Genomic DNA, 16,395 nt, shown 5'->3' on the forward strand with positions numbered 1-16,395 from the left:
AAGCAATAGTTTGGAAGTTCAAACCACAGTTTTTAAATTGTTCCAAACAGCTGCCCACAGGAGCTCTCTGTGTGCCAGGCAGAGGGAGCAGACCAGAGATCTCTGATCAGGAGATGATCTGGGCTCCTCACTCCCTGTCAGCCACGTTCTCTGCAGAGGGGATGGAGCCCATTTACAGCCTATTCCCTGCAGACAGGGGTCTCTGGAGCCTATAAATCTCTGTAAATATCTGGTGCTGAGACCCCTGAGGCACCTCCACACCTGACCCAGGCTGCTCCACCGGGGGAGAGGATGTCAGCTCAGGGCCTGCAGGGCAGAGAGAACCCAAACATCCCAATTCTCACCCTGCTGGTGCACCTGGGATTGCCTTTCTCATGCACAGACCTTGCCCTTGCTGGGGAGAGAACAAAATACTTGGAAAGTTCCAATTAAATTTCAATAATTTATTTTTATTTTAAAAAGTTTAAATACAGCCCAAGGGCTATTAAAATCACAGAATGGTTTGGCCTAAAGTTGGGTCCAACACCCCCAGTTCATGGCAGGGACCCCTCCTGCTTGCTCAAAGTCCCATCACACCCCACCAGGCCTCGGGCACTTCCAGGGATGGGGCACCCACAGCTTCTCTGGGCACTGCCAGGGCCTCATCCCCCTCAGAGGGAGGAATTTGTTCCCAATATCCAATCTAAACCTGCTCCCTTTCAGTTTAAAGCCCTTCCCCATTTTCCTGTCACTCCATGCTCTTGTCAGGAGTCCCTTCCCAGCTCTCTGGCACTGGAAGGGGCTCTGAGGCCTCCCTGGAAACTTCTCCAGGCTGAATAACCCCAACTCTCTCAGCCTGAGAGAGCCTGATGTCAGCATTAAACATTAATTGAGTATTTAATGGTAACAATTAGCAAAAATGTCTTCCAATGAACAGCTAATTTGCTAGATTGGGGGATAACTTTGATAAAGTTGGTGTGGCACAAGCAGCCTGTGAATTGAGAAGGTCCAATCCTGCCTTGAGCTGGTTCCCAGGCTGCAGGCAGAGCCCAGGAGCTCAGCATGGCTTTGCTCTGGGCACTGCAGGCATGTTTGAGGGAGGGATCACAGAGCAGAGCCAGTCCCACATCCCACTGGGAGCTGTGCCCCTGACCAGGAGCAAACCTGGGAGCCCCAGCCTGGTCCTGCAGCAGCTCTGCCCTCCTCAGGAGGCCCAGACCTGTTTGTAACAGCACTGCCCATCCCTCTGTGCCCCTGCCCACCACCCTGTGCCCCTGCCCATCCTCTGTGCCCCTGCCCACCGCCCTGTGCCCCTGCCCATCCTCTGTGCCCCTGCCCACCGCCTGTGCCCCTGCCCACCCCCTGTGCCCCTGCCCATCCTCTGTGCCCCTGCCCACCGCCCTGTGCCCCTGCCCATCCCTCTGTGCCCCTGCCCATCCTCTGTGCCCCTGCCCATCCTCTGTGCCCCTGCCCATCCCTCTGTGCCCCTGCCCACCCCTCTGTGCCCTTGCCCACCCCCTGTGCCCCTGCCCACCCCCTGTGCCCCTGCCCATCCCTCTGTGCCCTTGCCCATCCCTCTGTGCCCCTGCCCATCCCTCTGTGCCCCTGCCCATCCCTCTGTGCCCTTGCCCACCCCCTCTGTACCCCTGCCCACCCCTCTGTGCCCCTGCCCACCCCTCTGTGCCCCTCCCCATCCCTCTGTGCCCCTGCCCACCCCTCTGTGCCCCTGGCTCTGAAGGGTGCAGCTCTGGGGTGCCCTTGGCACTCCAGGTAAGGACAGATCTCATCCCCTCCCAAGGGCTCCCCTCATCCTGCCGCAGAGCTGGCTGCAGCCACAGCCTGCATGGGCACTGTGGGGTGACCTAGAGAGCCCTTTGGGATCCTTCCAGCCCTGTGCCAGCTGTGAGAGTCTGTCTGAGATATCCCTCATCTGCCTCACGATCGTTGTTTGGGGACCTCTGGAGAGAAGAACCCCCTGTTTAGAACCTCTGGCTCTGAAGGAGAAAGTCACACACCAACAAGGCCCTGAGATCTGAGAGCATTGCTAAGTTATTGTTTTCACAGGTGTGTTTGCTGTATGCTAAGAAGGGGGCACCGTGCCCTTTTTGCAACAACAGCCTTGGGAGCTGTCCCACCTCTCGGCCTGGCTGGACTTCTCCTGATTTTGGGTGGTCTCCCACAGAAGACCCTCACCTGTTTTACAACCACCATGACAGACAGACTGAGATGTGAGAAGCCTCTCCATCAAGGACTGAGACATGGAACCCCCATGTGAAAAGGCCCCTCTCTCCTCCTTCCAAGGACTGGGACTGAAACCCCCAGCCCGGGGGAGGTGTGTGGGGGAGGCAAGCTGACCAGAGCGAGATGTTTGCCTGCAGGTTGTGACCACTGGACCAAGAAAACAATGGCTCTCACCTGCTGCCCAGCTTGGACTCTGTGTACCCCTGTTGCAGTGTGATGCCATTTTCTGTTTCACCTATCCCAACCCCCCAGGTGTGCCAACCTCTCCTTTTACCTCCCCCTTTGCCCTCCTGCTAAGAGCTGTCCATCAATCTTAACATTCCAGCAGGGGCATCGTGTGGTTGGCAGAAGTTCAAAAGATGCCCCTCAGGTCCGGCCTGTCCAAGTGTCTTTATCCCTTGAGCCTTCCCCTCCTCCCACCTGGTTGGTCCTCACCTGTCCCTTCCCCTCCCCCTGTCCCCGGGGCTTAAAAGGAGACGAGACCATGTGGTCGGGATTCTACTGGGAGCTGTTTCAGAGGTCTACCATCCTGGAATAAAACTCTGGATTAAAACTCTACAGCAGAATCCTCTCCTTTCTCTTCACCATTGCCTGAACCTTTTCCACCAGATGTGAACTGAGTTCCTACTTTGCCTGGATTTGTTCCGAGTGCCCAGCTGCAGCACCCAGCTGGCCAAAGGTACCTCTGAGGTGAAACACCACAGCTGCCGCCTTTGGCCCAGCAGCAAGGGTCAGACAGGGCCAGGCACATCCCACCTGGAAATATTGGGATTAATATTCCATATACCCCCCTTTCTATTCTTCCCCCCTGAAGATCTTTGTTTCAGTTGTGAAATTTATTCTCCCTTCCCCCATTGAAAGAGAGTGTAATCGGTGTCCAGATGAACTGTGCCTCTGAGATCTCCCCAGTGTACCAGGTGGATCCTCTACTGGACTGGACCAAAGGACTTTGTCTCTATGTTTGGTAGCTATACCCCCCTCTTTCTCTCTCTCTTTTCTCTCTCTTTCTCTATATTTTTCTCTCCCTTAATCCCTCTATCTCGTTTTACTGTGGTCATTCAATACAGGTGCATTTGTTTTGATTATTACTGCAAACCCCCTGTGCCATGTTGGATTCTTGCACCCTGAGATCCAATCCAGGAACCATCACAAACCCTGTTCATAAGGACGGACTGTGACAGCAGCAGGCAGAGGAGCCTTAGGGCAGGTTCCCTGTGGGCCCCAAATGCCCTGCCTCTCTCCAGGCTGCTCCCAGTACAAAGGGAAGCCCCTGGTGTGCTCAGCTGGTTTGGCTGCAGAGGCAGCTGCACAAAGAGCGTCCTGCTCCTCACTTGGATGTCCCATCACCAGGAGAGCAGCACAGCCCAAAGAGCAAGCAGAAGAGGACAGCAGTTCCCAGCCTGGCCTGGAAAGCTCTGGATGCAGCAGCTCCATCCCTGTGCTGTGCAGTTTCACCCTCTGATACGTGCAGAGAAAAGGTCAAGCCAGAGAAGACCCCTGAACTTCATCCTTTTGAGATACTTTCCACCCTGAGAAATGCAGTGGAAACATCAGCAATGTTCACAGGGCTGCAGTTTTCCCCTCCCACTGCCCACAGCAGTAGCCAGACCACCGAGAGGTTTCAAAGAAATAAACTTCTCTGAAGCAGATAACACAAACCACAGCGAGCTGAGAGCAGCACAGGGCAAAGGAAACAAATGCTGCAGGCTGCTGAGGAGCCCCAGGCACTGGGAGCAGCAGCAGAGCTGCAGAGGGACCAGTGCAGCCTCTGTGTCCTGCCTGTGGCAGTGACAGCCCCAGGGTTAGAACCCCATGGAGCTGACACCAGGGTGAACAAATAGGGTTTGGGGCAATTTTACACCACTTTGTCTCTCTCACTTCTCAGTGAGAAGTGCTTCTGGGGCCAGAGGTCACTCAGAGGGAGCCCTTGGGGACAGACAGCAGCAATTCTGCTCAGCCACCAGTGCCCAGCTCCAAACTGTGGATTGAGATCAGCCCCTTCCTGCTGGGCTTGGGCTGCCTGCTCTGTGCTGCCCACCCCACACCTCCCCAGGCCCCAGATCCTGATGGTTCAGAGCTGGAGCTCCAAAGCCTCATGGAGAGGGCCCTGTGCAGTGCCAAGCAGGCAGCAAAGAGGGATGATGGCACTGTCATATTTTCTGAAAAATCGTTTCGCCGGGATTTCTTCTCCTGGGAAGCTGAGAAGCCTCAGAGAAAAAGGAAAACAAGAATTATCTGATTGCTTCTCCTGTGTTTTGCTGCTTTGGAATGTGGTCTGGAGATTGTTTATCCAACATGTGAATTGTTTTAACTTAATGACCAATCACCATCAGCTGTGTCGGACTCTGAGGAGTCAGTCATGAGCTTTCATTGTCATATTCTTGTTAAACCTTCTGTCTGTATCCTCCTCTTTCTTGAGTATAGGTTTAGTATAGCATTCTTTAATACAATATAATATCATAAAACAATAAATCAGCCTTCTGAGAACATGGAGTCAGATTCTCGTCTCTCACCTCATCCTGGGGACCTCGCAAACACCACAGGAGGAGGCTCCCAGGTTTCTGCCAGGCTGCTGGAGGAGGAATGGGGCCCTGAGCCCTGATCACAGAGGCCTTGCAGTGCCTTGGCCATGGCCCAGCACCAAATGAGGAGAGGACAGCACCACTCACTAGAAAAATATATATTTACCATCTGTGTTTTTCTCAGGAGGGAACATCCCATGGCAAAGCCATGCACTGACAGTGCCAGGTGTCACCAGCTGCACCAGGACAGGGGGGGCAGAGCAGCCCCCATGGAGAGCCCCCATGTGCTGAAGGTGAGGAGGGAGCTCGAGGTGCTGCCTTCACCTCAAACCCCAGTGCCCAGCCCTGCTGTGTGCAGAGCCCATGGGCAGCCCCACACCATGGTGTGTGCAGAGCCCATGGGCACCCCAGCCCTGCTGTGTGCAGAGCCCATGGGCAGCCCCACACCATGGTGTGTGCAGAGCCCATGGGCAGCCCAGCCCTGCTGTGTGCAGAGCCCATGGGCAGCCCCACACCATGCTGTGCTCACACTGCCACATCTGGGACACCGCCAGGGCACTGCTGCTCCTGGCACCTTCCTTGCAAGGCACTTGGGATAAGTTAAATAAAGAGGGTGGGGAGCATTTCCTGGGCTGGGAATGGTCCATAGCTTAACAGAGAGGCTGAACACAGCCCTGTCCCAGCCCAGCTGGCAGGAGGGACAGCAGTGCCAGTGCTGGGCAGTGCCAGCCATGGCTCAGGGGGGGCAGCTGGTCACACTGCTCATCCCACACCACTGTGGTGTCATGGCACAACACAGACACCTCCTTAACACCCCCAGCTGTCCCCAGCAGTCTGTGCCACCACGGGGAGCAGGTCCCACCATCTTCTCAGGCAGCAGGTAGTGAGTTCCAGCAGGGTCTGCAGCACGCCACATTCTGAGTTTGGTGGGTTTTTGTCAGAAGAACACGTGCAATTCTGTTCAGGCTGATGCAGCACAGCCCTGGTGCTTTCAAACCTTTCCCATTGCTTGGATCCCCTCGTGCTGAAGCCCAAACATGGTTTCTGGTGGGTTTGGTGGTGCCCAGGCAGCTCCCAGCCCTCACACATCCATGTGGGGCTGTGTGTGTGTGTGTGTGAAGGGGCTGCCAGCCATGCTCCACTTCAAAGCTTAAACAAACCAAAGAAAGTCTTGGATTCCTCAAAGTTGACCAGGGCGATTTTGGAGACGTTGACGTGCAGGCTGTCCATCCTCCTGAGCCTGAAGAGAGCCCCCAGGTAGCTGCTGCGGGCCCACATCCTCTGGCCCGAGCAGAAGTTGGTGGCTCTGTCCTCCATGAGCACCAGGCTGCCTGGGGAGGCCGGGTTCCTCTTGTACACCACGTGGGCCAGGAGCTGGGGGTCACAGGCCGTGCCCCGGAACAGCACCTGCGAGTACACAAAGTACAGCCCCGGCTCGCTGACCCGCAGCCCCCGCTCCTCGTACTGGATGCCGCTGGTGTAGGCATGGCCAGAGCTGGGCTCCCACTCCAGAGGCAGCCCCTGCTGGGCTGGGTTGCCTGGAAGGGAAACAAGGCCAAAGAAAAGATTGGGAAGTGGATTTGGTAGGGTGGGTTTGGCTCAGGTCACACCCCACAGCACAAGGCAGTGCTCTCCTGTTGCAGTGGGATGCCATAGCCTGTCTCAGTTATCCCTGTTCCCTCCCCAGGTGTGCCAGTCACATCTCCCTTCCCCTCCCTTGCCCCTGCTGAGTGCTGTCCATCAATCTTGGCATTCCAGAAGGGCCTCGAGTGATTGGCGGAGTTCAAAAGACGCCTTAGACCCCTTGAGGGCCATTGGGCCATCCAGGTGTCATTTGTCACCTGAGACTCCTTTCCTGTACCTGGTTGGTGGCTCCCTACCCCTCCCCTGCCCCTCTCCCCAGGGTTCAAAGACACAGCAACCACGCTGTGGTTCTGTTGGAGCTGTTGCTGCATTCAGAGCCCTGTGTGCCAGGAATAAAGCTCTGGATCCAAACCCTCCATCAGAACCGACTCCTTTCCTTCACCTCGCCTTGAAGCTTCTCCACCAGAGCTAAACCTGAGCTCCTGCATGCCTGGACTTGTCCTCAGTGTCAGCTGCAGCATCCAGCCAGCCAAAGGTGTCTCTGAGGTGAAACCACCACAGCTGCCACCTCTGGTCAAGCAGCAAGGGCCGGATGAGCCCAGGCACGTTCCATCCGGCAATATTGGGATTTAATTCCAATATTCTCCAAGCTTTGCCTGCAGTGTGGAAAGTCCTCCTGGGCCTCACCCCTCACCAACACCAGCCCCAGTGCCACTCCTGCCCTGCACAGCCCAAAAACCGAGCCAAAGCCAGGCCTCACTGAGAGGCACAAGTGAGGGGGAGGGTTTTGTCTGTGGAGCAAATTTCCACTGTCAGAGCAGATGTGTCACCTGAGGAGAGCAGCAGAGCCTGCGTGGGGTGGGCTCCTCATAACTCCAGCCATGGCATCCCCTGACCCCGTCCCACCTGCCATGGCATCCCCTGATCCCACCCCACCTGCCATGGCACCCTCTGTCCCCCTCTCAGGTGCCATGATACCCTCTGGTCCCACCCCAGGTGCCATCTGGCCCCACCCCAGCTGCCTTGGCACCCTCTGATCCTGTTCCAGCTGCCTTGGCACCCTCTGTCCCCATCCCAGCTGCCATGGCACCCTCTGATCCTGTCCCTTGGCATCCCCTGATTGTGTTCCAGCTGTCATGGCACCCTCTGTTCCCATCCCAGCTGCCATCTGTCCCCATCCCAGCTGTCATGGCACCCTCTGTTCCCATCCCAGGTGCCATGGCACCCTCTGTTCCCATCCCAGGTGCCAGCCCTGCCCCCCAGCACATACCTGTGACATGGGCTGCCCTCCTGGCCTCCTTCCTGTGCCCTGCACAAAGAGAGGGAACATTGGCCACGAGCTCCATGGAGGAGCAGGGGACACCTGAGACCCTGCAGGCCACCCATGGCACTGGGCAGGCAGGAGCTGGAGCTGTGCTCAGGAGGGGAGAGCAGAGCTGGGGAAGCTCTGCCTGCCCTGCAGGGCTGAGCTCCCTCTGGAGAGATGGGCCCATTCCAGTGACTCGGTGTTAGGAGCCCATCCACTCCATCCCTTCATTTTCCCCAACATCTCCTTCATCTTCTCTAATTTCAGAATCATCCTTTTCTCTTTTCTTTTCTTTTCTTTTCTTTTCTTTTCTTTTCTTTTCTTTTCTTTTCTTTTCTTTTCTTTTCTTTTCTTTTCTTTTCTTTTCTTTTCTTTTCTTTTCTTTTCTTTTCTTTTTTCTTTTCTTTTCTTTTCTTTTCTTTTTTCTTTTCTTTTCTTTTCTCAAGCCTATTAAATTTTCCTCTTTGCTCCCCCTCCTCCTTTACACTATTCCCCTGTTTCTATTCCTTTATCCAGCCCCCTCCAGAAATTCAGGTTTATTATTTATGTTCAGCTTCTGCTAAAGAAGCTGTGATCAGAGCACTTAGCATCCAGTTCAAATGAGCTCCCCTTCCCCTAAAGGGAAAATTTATTGGTATAGGAGTTGATGAAAACCAGGACTTCCCTTTCTCAATAATTTTGCTATTTCAATTTTTTTTTTTAATTCAGTATCAGAACTAATTTGAAAACAAGTTTTCTAATTAATAAAATTCTCAAGGGGGAACAAATTAAAACTTTTCAGAGCTAGAAAAAACTGTCAAGAAGAGTGAAAATTTCTTTCAGACTTGGCCATTTTTGAAAAGGATATCCTCACTTATTAACATGGAATGCAAAAGAAAAACAACAGTTTGGAAGTTCAAACCACAATTTTTAAATTGTTCCACCTAAATTGAAACTTTTTTTTTTTTTTGATGAAATCAAAACCATCTAAATGAAATCTAGGAAAATTGGCAGGTTCTTGTGAAAGTTTCAATTTCGCTGTGTTCCCCCTGCAGGCACGGACTCACCTGTGAGTTTCTGAGCGGCGGGAGGGATGTGCTCAGCGCTGGCAGCCTGGCAGGAGAGAAGAGGAACATTGGCTTAGAGCGTGAGCAGCCTTTGGCAGTGCTTAAATCTGGGGATTAACTCCATGGGGAGCTGCAAAGTGCTGAGAAATACACAGGGAGAGAGCAGGCAGGAGCACAGATATCCTGATAGAGCAGTCCCTGAGGGAACAAGCACCCTGTTCCTCTGTGCCAGCAGTCACTGAAATGCCACCCTGGTGCCCCTTGGGAGCATCTCAGCCCATTCCAAGGGTTCCTTTCCCCCTTTCCCCAGGGACCTGCGCCCAGCCAGGCAAACCTCACCTCTCTGAGTTCATCCACTTCCTTCTCCAGGTGAAAAATCTTAAATATGCTCAGCCCCACTCCGGTGAAGGCCACCAGGATCAGCAGGAACATCACGAGGAAGCCGGCGCTGCCCCTTTCCCCGCGCTCCCTTCCTTTGTTCCGGGGTTTTCTGCTCCGGTCCGGGACGGGCGGTGGGAAGGGAGCCGTGGGGACAGCGGGGGCGCAGGGAGCGCCTGTCTCGGCACAGCCATCCACCCAGAAGATGTGCGGGCAGTAATTCAGGTTCTGCTGCACGGGGGGCAGCGGCACGGGCCGGACCTGCCCGCCGGGCTCGTCCCCGCGGCAGCCGAACCCCGCTCTGCCCTGCGGCGGCTGCATCCGTGCGCTGCGAGGGAAGGATGCTGAGGAAGGATGCTGTGGCTTCGAGAGGCTCCGAGCATCAGCAGCAGAGCCCTTTCCGGCCCCGCAGGACCCACCCTCCTCCCACAGCCCCGCTCCGGGGGCTCCCGCAGCCGCTCCCCAAAATCTGCTGCCTCCGCACCACCCGCAGGGCTGGGGAGCTGCAGGAAGGACAAAGCCTGCGGCATCCCGCACGGCAAGGGACAGACAGAGCCCAGGAAGGACAAAGCCTGCGGCATCCCGCACGGCAAGGGACAGACAGAGCCCAGGATGGACAAAGCCTGCGGCATCCCGCACGGCAAGGGACAGACAGAGCCCTCCCCGGCAGGGGATGTGGTACCGAGCCCGTGGGATGAGGGATGAGGGATGAGGGATGAGGGATGAGGGATGAGGGTGGCTCCGTTCCTGCTCCCCGAGGATCCCTCCCTGCCTGTGAAAAATGCATGTATTTTATGATTGGCTTTTTGCAAATATTAAAATGAATATTATATGTGTTGTGTTAGAAAGTAATGCTGTATTAATTCTCTTATGTAGTGTGTTAAATATAGTTTTAGGTTATAAAAATTGTTAAAATGGAAATGATGCTATGTAAGATACTTTTTTTTAAAGAAAGGACTTGCAGGGAGATAGGAGCCACAGGACACCTGAATCTTTCAGAAAAAAAGAATTTATTGCTCCATTATCAGAAGAAATGAACTTCTTCCAGCCTCGAAGGTGCTGTTAGGATTCAGAGGAAGAAGGACACTGACCAGACAGAATCCTGTGTTTGAATGGAATTTATGCATCATCTATGAGGTGTATGAATATGCAACAGGCTGTTGCTTTAAAGGGTTAATCCTCTGTTAACGGGGGTCCTTTTTTGGGCTTGTGCTGCCCCGAAAAAGGTACCCAGATGTCCATAATTCTTTGTTTCTCTTGTCTCATATTGTCCTAATTCAATTTGTCCAAATTATTATTACTCTAATTGTATTACTATTTTTATAACCATTTTATTACTATTAAACTTTTAAAATTTTAAAAACAAGTGATTGGTGTTTTTCACACTGCCTTTCCCCACTCCACAGGGCACAGCCCGGGCACAGCCTGGGCACAGCCTGGGCACAGTTCGGGCACAGCCTGGGCACAGCCTGGGCACAGCCATCTCCAGGGCTGCCCTCCTGCCTTCCAAGGAAAAACACAGAGTCCAGACCGTGCTGCACTGTTAAGAGCTCATTACAATATCCTAATAAGGAGAGACAGGGACATTTCCATTTTCCAATTTCCATTCCTCATGTACTGCAGATTTCTAAGTGGGGACAGCGAGATTTCCCCACAGATTTCCACACGTGAAAGTATTAGGAAAATAAGAATTAATAAAATAAAATAAAATAATAAATTCAGAAAAAGTATTAGGAATACTTTTTCTTTCACTTTACAGACAGGTGTTGAAGTGTGTATTTCCATGGGGCAGTGTTAAAAAAAGGAAATACTTAACACAAGAGCAAACCAGAGATTAGTCTTCTGTGGTTGAAGGAAGCAATCACAATACACAGGCTTTGATCTTGAACATCAAAACTGGGATCTGAAAAGGGCACATCTGAACATTTGTACACTTGTTTCTCCGAAGCAAAGGCTCAGCTTTGCCTGCAACCACACCAATAAATCAGATGTGCCTACAAAGTCTTGCACCACCAGACACCCCAGTGCTCTTTGAAGATATTCACCAGCCCTTTGCTTCAGCAGCAATCCACAGCTCAGGTTTCGATAACCCCATCTGGCTCTTCCTCACACGTCAGGGTTTAAGAGACACAAAAGCAACAAAAATCCAACTCTGACAAGGTCAAGCTTGGTCACACCTGGCCTGGCTCAGTCCCTCTGCCTCTGTCCCAGAGCAGCCACACAAGGACAGATCCCCATCCTCTCCCACAGCCACTACAAGAGAGGGTAACACGGTGGCTTTGCCTGGGGAGGATCCACTTCCACATTCTTCCGACACTGTGTTAATGCCAACAGCTTGTTAAGGTGGGATTGAAGAGAGAGTAGCAGCTTCCCTTAAATGCCACAAGTGTTCTTACTCCACACCCACTGCTTCCCACTTTCACAAAGATGCTTTTTTAAAGGGTGGCTGAGAGGGAGAGACAAGGAAACCAAGTGAAGCCATTTCAGCTGCACCTGCTTTTTTGGGTGCCCAGATCAAGAGCCTGCTAATACCCCATGTGGAGGCAAAACAAAGGTTGGGGCTATTTTACCATCTAAAATGTTCTAAAATGTTTAGTGCCCAACATGCTTCCAGGGACCTCTCCCGCAGCTCTCCTGCTGTCACTCTCTGTTTTCCTGCCACCCCCTTCAGACACCATAAGATGCCAGACACTGACTGGGAGATGGTGCCAGGCAGGGCTGTGTCTGCACAGCACATCAGGATCACAGAGCCTGGGGCTGGAAGGGACCCCTGGAGATCCTCTAGGCCAAAAACAAAGGCAGGTAGTGGTGCCTGCAGGCTCTGTGTTCTGCTGGCTTCCTGTGCTCAAATGACAGGATAGGAGCAGGACTGCTGAAATCATGGCAGGACAATTTGCTGCAGGTAGGCACTTCAGTCAGGGGAATTTTGCTAGAAGGGCTAGAGCCAGAATTTCGAGAAAGCTGAGGCCTCCTAACAAGGACAGCTGGGCATGAGAAGGACAGAAGGGGTGTCAGATTTGCCTCCACCACCCTATCCCCTTCTTGAACCAGCCTGCACACCCTGTTTCCAGCAGCCCTGTTATGTCATTTGGTCAGGAAGGAATATTTTCCAATGGAAACACCTTCCATAGCACTCATGAGAGAATTGTTCCCCTTTACCAAACCAAAAAAAAAACTTTACACAGACTGTAAAAGAGGATTTGCTCAGAAGAACACTCTCCTTCCCCAGCTCATCCCCAGAGGAGAGGTGGGAGCTCTTATTAACAAGACACACAATTATGCTGAAGGTGATGGCAGAGAATCAGCCAGCAGCCAAGAGTTTGTACCAGCAGGACTGAGGGACCTGCCTGAAACAGCCCAAAGCAAGCAGGACTTGAAAATGATCCAGATCTAATACTTGACAGAAAACCAACCCTGAAACTCAAAACAAAAACTGAAGTGTGAACCTCTGTGTAGGAGAGGCTCTCACTGTGTTTTGGACAGAGTCTCTCTGGAAGCAATTAACAAATATTTCCTATTACACTAATGACTAGTGGAAATGTTAAAAAGCAACTCTTGAAAGCCAACAGGGCTGCAGGAATTACACCCAAGAGCAACTGGGAAAGTTGAGAATCATTCGCATTCAAAAACACAATAAGGATTCAACATCACGAGCACAGAGAATTGAATCAGAAGAAAACAAGGCTAGAAACAGAGACTGCAGATCAAGCTCTTTGGGTAGAAAACAACGTGCTAGAAAGAAAACAAGTCTGAAGTTGAGAGGCTCCTCAGCTGGACATGAGCTTCCAGCAGGGAAAGCCCACAGGCTCCTGTGAGAGCTCACACAGCTCTGGGCATAGACCCTGCCCTAGAGATCCCCTGGAGCCTATGGGGCAGACAGGATCCATGGGGCACAGGGGATCTGTAGGGCAGACACTCCTGGAACTCACTCCACAAGGCTTTGTTCAACTCCAGAGAGGCTCTGGAAGAAGTTGCAGGAGCTGTTGGACAGAAAGGAGCTTCAAATCTGTCTGTTCAAGAGCAAATTGGCAGGGAGGGATGGACAGCGTGTGGAAAACCTGTGAAGAGAGGGATGATTTCCAGCAGCAGAGAGCTCTTAAATCTCACAGAATAAAAAGCCTCCCAAGGAGCCACTCGTTGTGAGCCAAATCTGAAGGAGTTTGAACAAAAAATGGATTTTTGAGTGAACACTGGTATGGATGGTTGTGAGAGCTGCCTCCAAAGGGAGTGGGTCCCCACTTGCTGAAGCCTCAGAAGGGTGTGGAAGGCATCAGAACTCACCCAGCCTTTGCAGCTAGCACCAACATCTTCATGTTGTTTCCTCTATTACGTGTTTATTAACAGTTTCATTTCTCGAATTTCCTCCACGACTGCTTTCCTTGCTAGGAGCATTTGTTGCACACATAAGCCATGACAAGGACATTCAGATATTCACACACAATAACAGGTTTTAAAGTCCACTGTTAACAGCCCTGGCCTGGCATTACAGTGCTTAATACATCTCTCTTCCATGGAGCAAGGTGCTCTGTGCTCTCCTGCACCCTGATTCCAACAAGCAGCCAGCAGCCCTGGATTCAGCAGAAGAGGCCTCTGAGGTGAGAGAGAACCCAAGGAGCCAAAGCAGATGAGGAAAAGAGTAACTAAAATATTACTCTGCTGCTTTCATTTCTTTTGTGCCTGTGGTAAGGGCAGGGAAATGAGGTGGAGTGGCTGTGAGGTAAAGGGATCTATTCTGAGAACAGAACAGCAGGGTCATTCCTTGGTGCCACAGGACAAAACAGAACAAGGTGCTGGGGCCAGCTCTGAGGAAGACCAAGAGAACATGCAGGTGTTGAGTTCCTGTCCCCTCAGCTGAAGGGAGAACAGGACATTCCCAAGGGTCTCATTCCCAAGCCCTTCTGCAGGGTCTGTGCTCTCCCGCCCCAGCCTCTGGGCACAAAGGCAGCCCCAGCCCTGGCTCTGCTGGCCAGGGAGCCTGGTCAGTGTTTGACAGTTTAATTTCTTCTTGGGAGCAGCCAGTCTCAACCCATTCAAGGCAAACAAACTGTAACTGTGTCATCACAACGCACAAAAGCTTCAGTAGCTGCTGCTTTCAGTTATTTTTCTGGGAAAAGAGAAACAGCAGCCAGGGACTGTTGGTTGCTGCGAGCTCACTGAGGGCACCGCAGCTGGACCAGGCTCCAACCACATCTGACAGGGGAGAAAACAGGGCAGAAAAACAGGCCCCAAGGTGGCAAACGCTTCCTTTGCATCTCTGGGTCCACAAGGGGCAGAGCTCAGTTTCTGCATTGCCTCCCAAGAGCTGCCCTGAGCGTGGGAGCTCCTGGTGACTCAATGGAAAGCAGCACAGGCAGGGCCAGCCCCAGCCCCTGGCAGGGTCAGACAGCAGGGAGGCAGCAGGAGCTCCTTGGAAGCTTCTTCCAAATCCATCCTGCTTAAATTAGAGGAGGGCAAAGAGAGCAAGGTGAGTTTCAGCACTAAGCTTTGACCTGTGGAGCTGTCACAAAGCCCAGCAGCAGCTGCAGTGGGACACTCAGGGTTTCCAGGAGATGAGACACCCCACAGCACTCCGTGGGCAGGGCTCTCCACTTCTCTGTTCCAAAGAAGTGGAACATGTTTGTACCTCATTAAGCAAAACCTGCTAAGCTGTTCCGCCTCGTGCTGTCACTTGGCAAAAGCAGAAGCCACACACCACCTTAGATCTGAGTTTTCTGCTTACATCACCACACAGCTGGCAGAGTGTGCAGCTTTCAAAAGTCTGATTTCCACTGGTAGTTACTGTATAGAACCTCAACACCCTGGCAAACACAGCAATGTACTTACACAAGGTGTGCTTGCACCCATCCACCCTCACATGGAAACCTTCACAATAAAGATTTTTTTCACCTTGGGCTCAGGTCCTGCCCAAGGACTGAGGGACACCATCCTCACTCCAGCACACACTTTGCTTCTGGGTGTTTTACACCAACAGCTGTCCAGCCTGTGCTTGCAATACCATGAGACTGTCACACAAGAATTTGAGATGTAAAAACTCTCTTCATTAGAAACTATTATCCCTACAGAAAGTCTATAACCAATCTAAAAGACTCGATTCTAAAGAACCAAATTTTGAAAGCTACATTGCATGACATTAATAAAATTGAAAGTAAAAAACTACTCAAGAGCCCACATGAAAGGAAAACATTAGGCAATAATAACCTGATGGTAAGAGAATTTTTTTTTTTTAGCAGTGGTTACAGACAACTAAAAGCAGGGTGTCAGCAGCAGGTGGAAGCTGTGGTTCAGTCTCCACTCTCTTACCAGAACACACTCTCAAGTCTGCAAAACCATAATTGGCCCTGTAGGTTCCTTCAGGTGCTTTATTCCCATGGCACACTTCCCATGTGTTCATTACAGGACAGGCTTTACCACTGATGTCTTTCCACAAATGCATCAACTCCTCAGACCTAAGTCAGGCCCAGTATTAAGGGAGCAGATTAGAACACATTTGGTTTTACATCTGCAATTGTTAACTTGGAAATCTGAATGTGTGATTGGGATTTCAACATGCAGCCTCATGTATCAGCACAGGATAGAGCTGGGAGTCCTTTAGTTCATAGCCAGTGTCTGCTTTCAAAGAGGGGCTGTTTTAAGAATTCAGTCACATCCAGCTTCAGGTGATTCTTCTGGAAAGCCCAGTGGTTGCCTGGGCAATAAAGGTACATGTGCTTCTAACAAGTGACATAAGAGGAAGGAGTAAGTAAAAGGAACCCACATTTCCCCCCACAAACCACCCAGCACTCTCCTCCCTCAGCAAACTCCACACTCGGTTTTATTTTTAAATCATAGTTCTGTGGTGAAGCAGAGAGTCCTGAGACACACACTCCAGTGGAAACTCAGTGCTGGGGAGGTCTCTGAGAAGCAGCTGCTGGCCAGCCTGTGAACTTGGCATTTGGCTGCCCAAGTCCTGCTGGGCTTGACAGAAACAAGTCAGAGGGAGAGCAACCAGTACGGGGCAAACTTCAAGCTGAAAACTCTGGTTTGAGATAAGGACTCTCTAACTTTCCTTTCAGGGCCTTTTGTACCACCCTTCACAAGCCTTAGCTCTGAGTAGCAAGAGGCCATTTCATGCAGTTCTTCTCACAGAAAGCCAGCACATGCAGGGGTCCCCCAGGGCAAGGTGTGAGTTGACCTGCTGGAAACCTCTCCAGCATTTTCACAGGGCCACAATTCCTGACCTTTCAGACAAAGCACCACTGAGCCCTCAGAAACCACTCCCCCACACTTTTCTTTATTGAAATAGAAAAACACATCTAGGCTGACAAGTTTATGAACTCCTTACTACAGCCCAAAGGATCCC

General features: G+C 51.9%; 1 protein-coding gene across 1 annotated transcript; it reads right to left on the bottom strand.

Moving 5' to 3' along the window:
• Window positions 1–5,168: 5,168 nt before the first annotated feature.
• On the bottom strand, window positions 5,169–9,453 carry FASLG (Fas ligand). The gene is made up of 4 exons (XM_077182692.1): window positions 9,018–9,453; window positions 8,679–8,724; window positions 7,597–7,635; window positions 5,169–6,280 (listed from the first exon to the last, which is right to left on the bottom strand). Exons 1-4 carry the CDS (start codon window positions 9,375–9,377, stop codon window positions 5,886–5,888), a joined length of 840 nt encoding a protein of 279 aa, XP_077038807.1. The 5' UTR covers window positions 9,378–9,453; the 3' UTR covers window positions 5,169–5,885.
• Window positions 9,454–16,395: the final 6,942 nt, after the last annotated feature.

This window comes from Agelaius phoeniceus, chromosome 8, assembly GCF_051311805.1.
Source record: "Agelaius phoeniceus isolate bAgePho1 chromosome 8, bAgePho1.hap1, whole genome shotgun sequence".
Taxonomy (NCBI): domain Eukaryota; kingdom Metazoa; phylum Chordata; class Aves; order Passeriformes; family Icteridae; genus Agelaius; species Agelaius phoeniceus.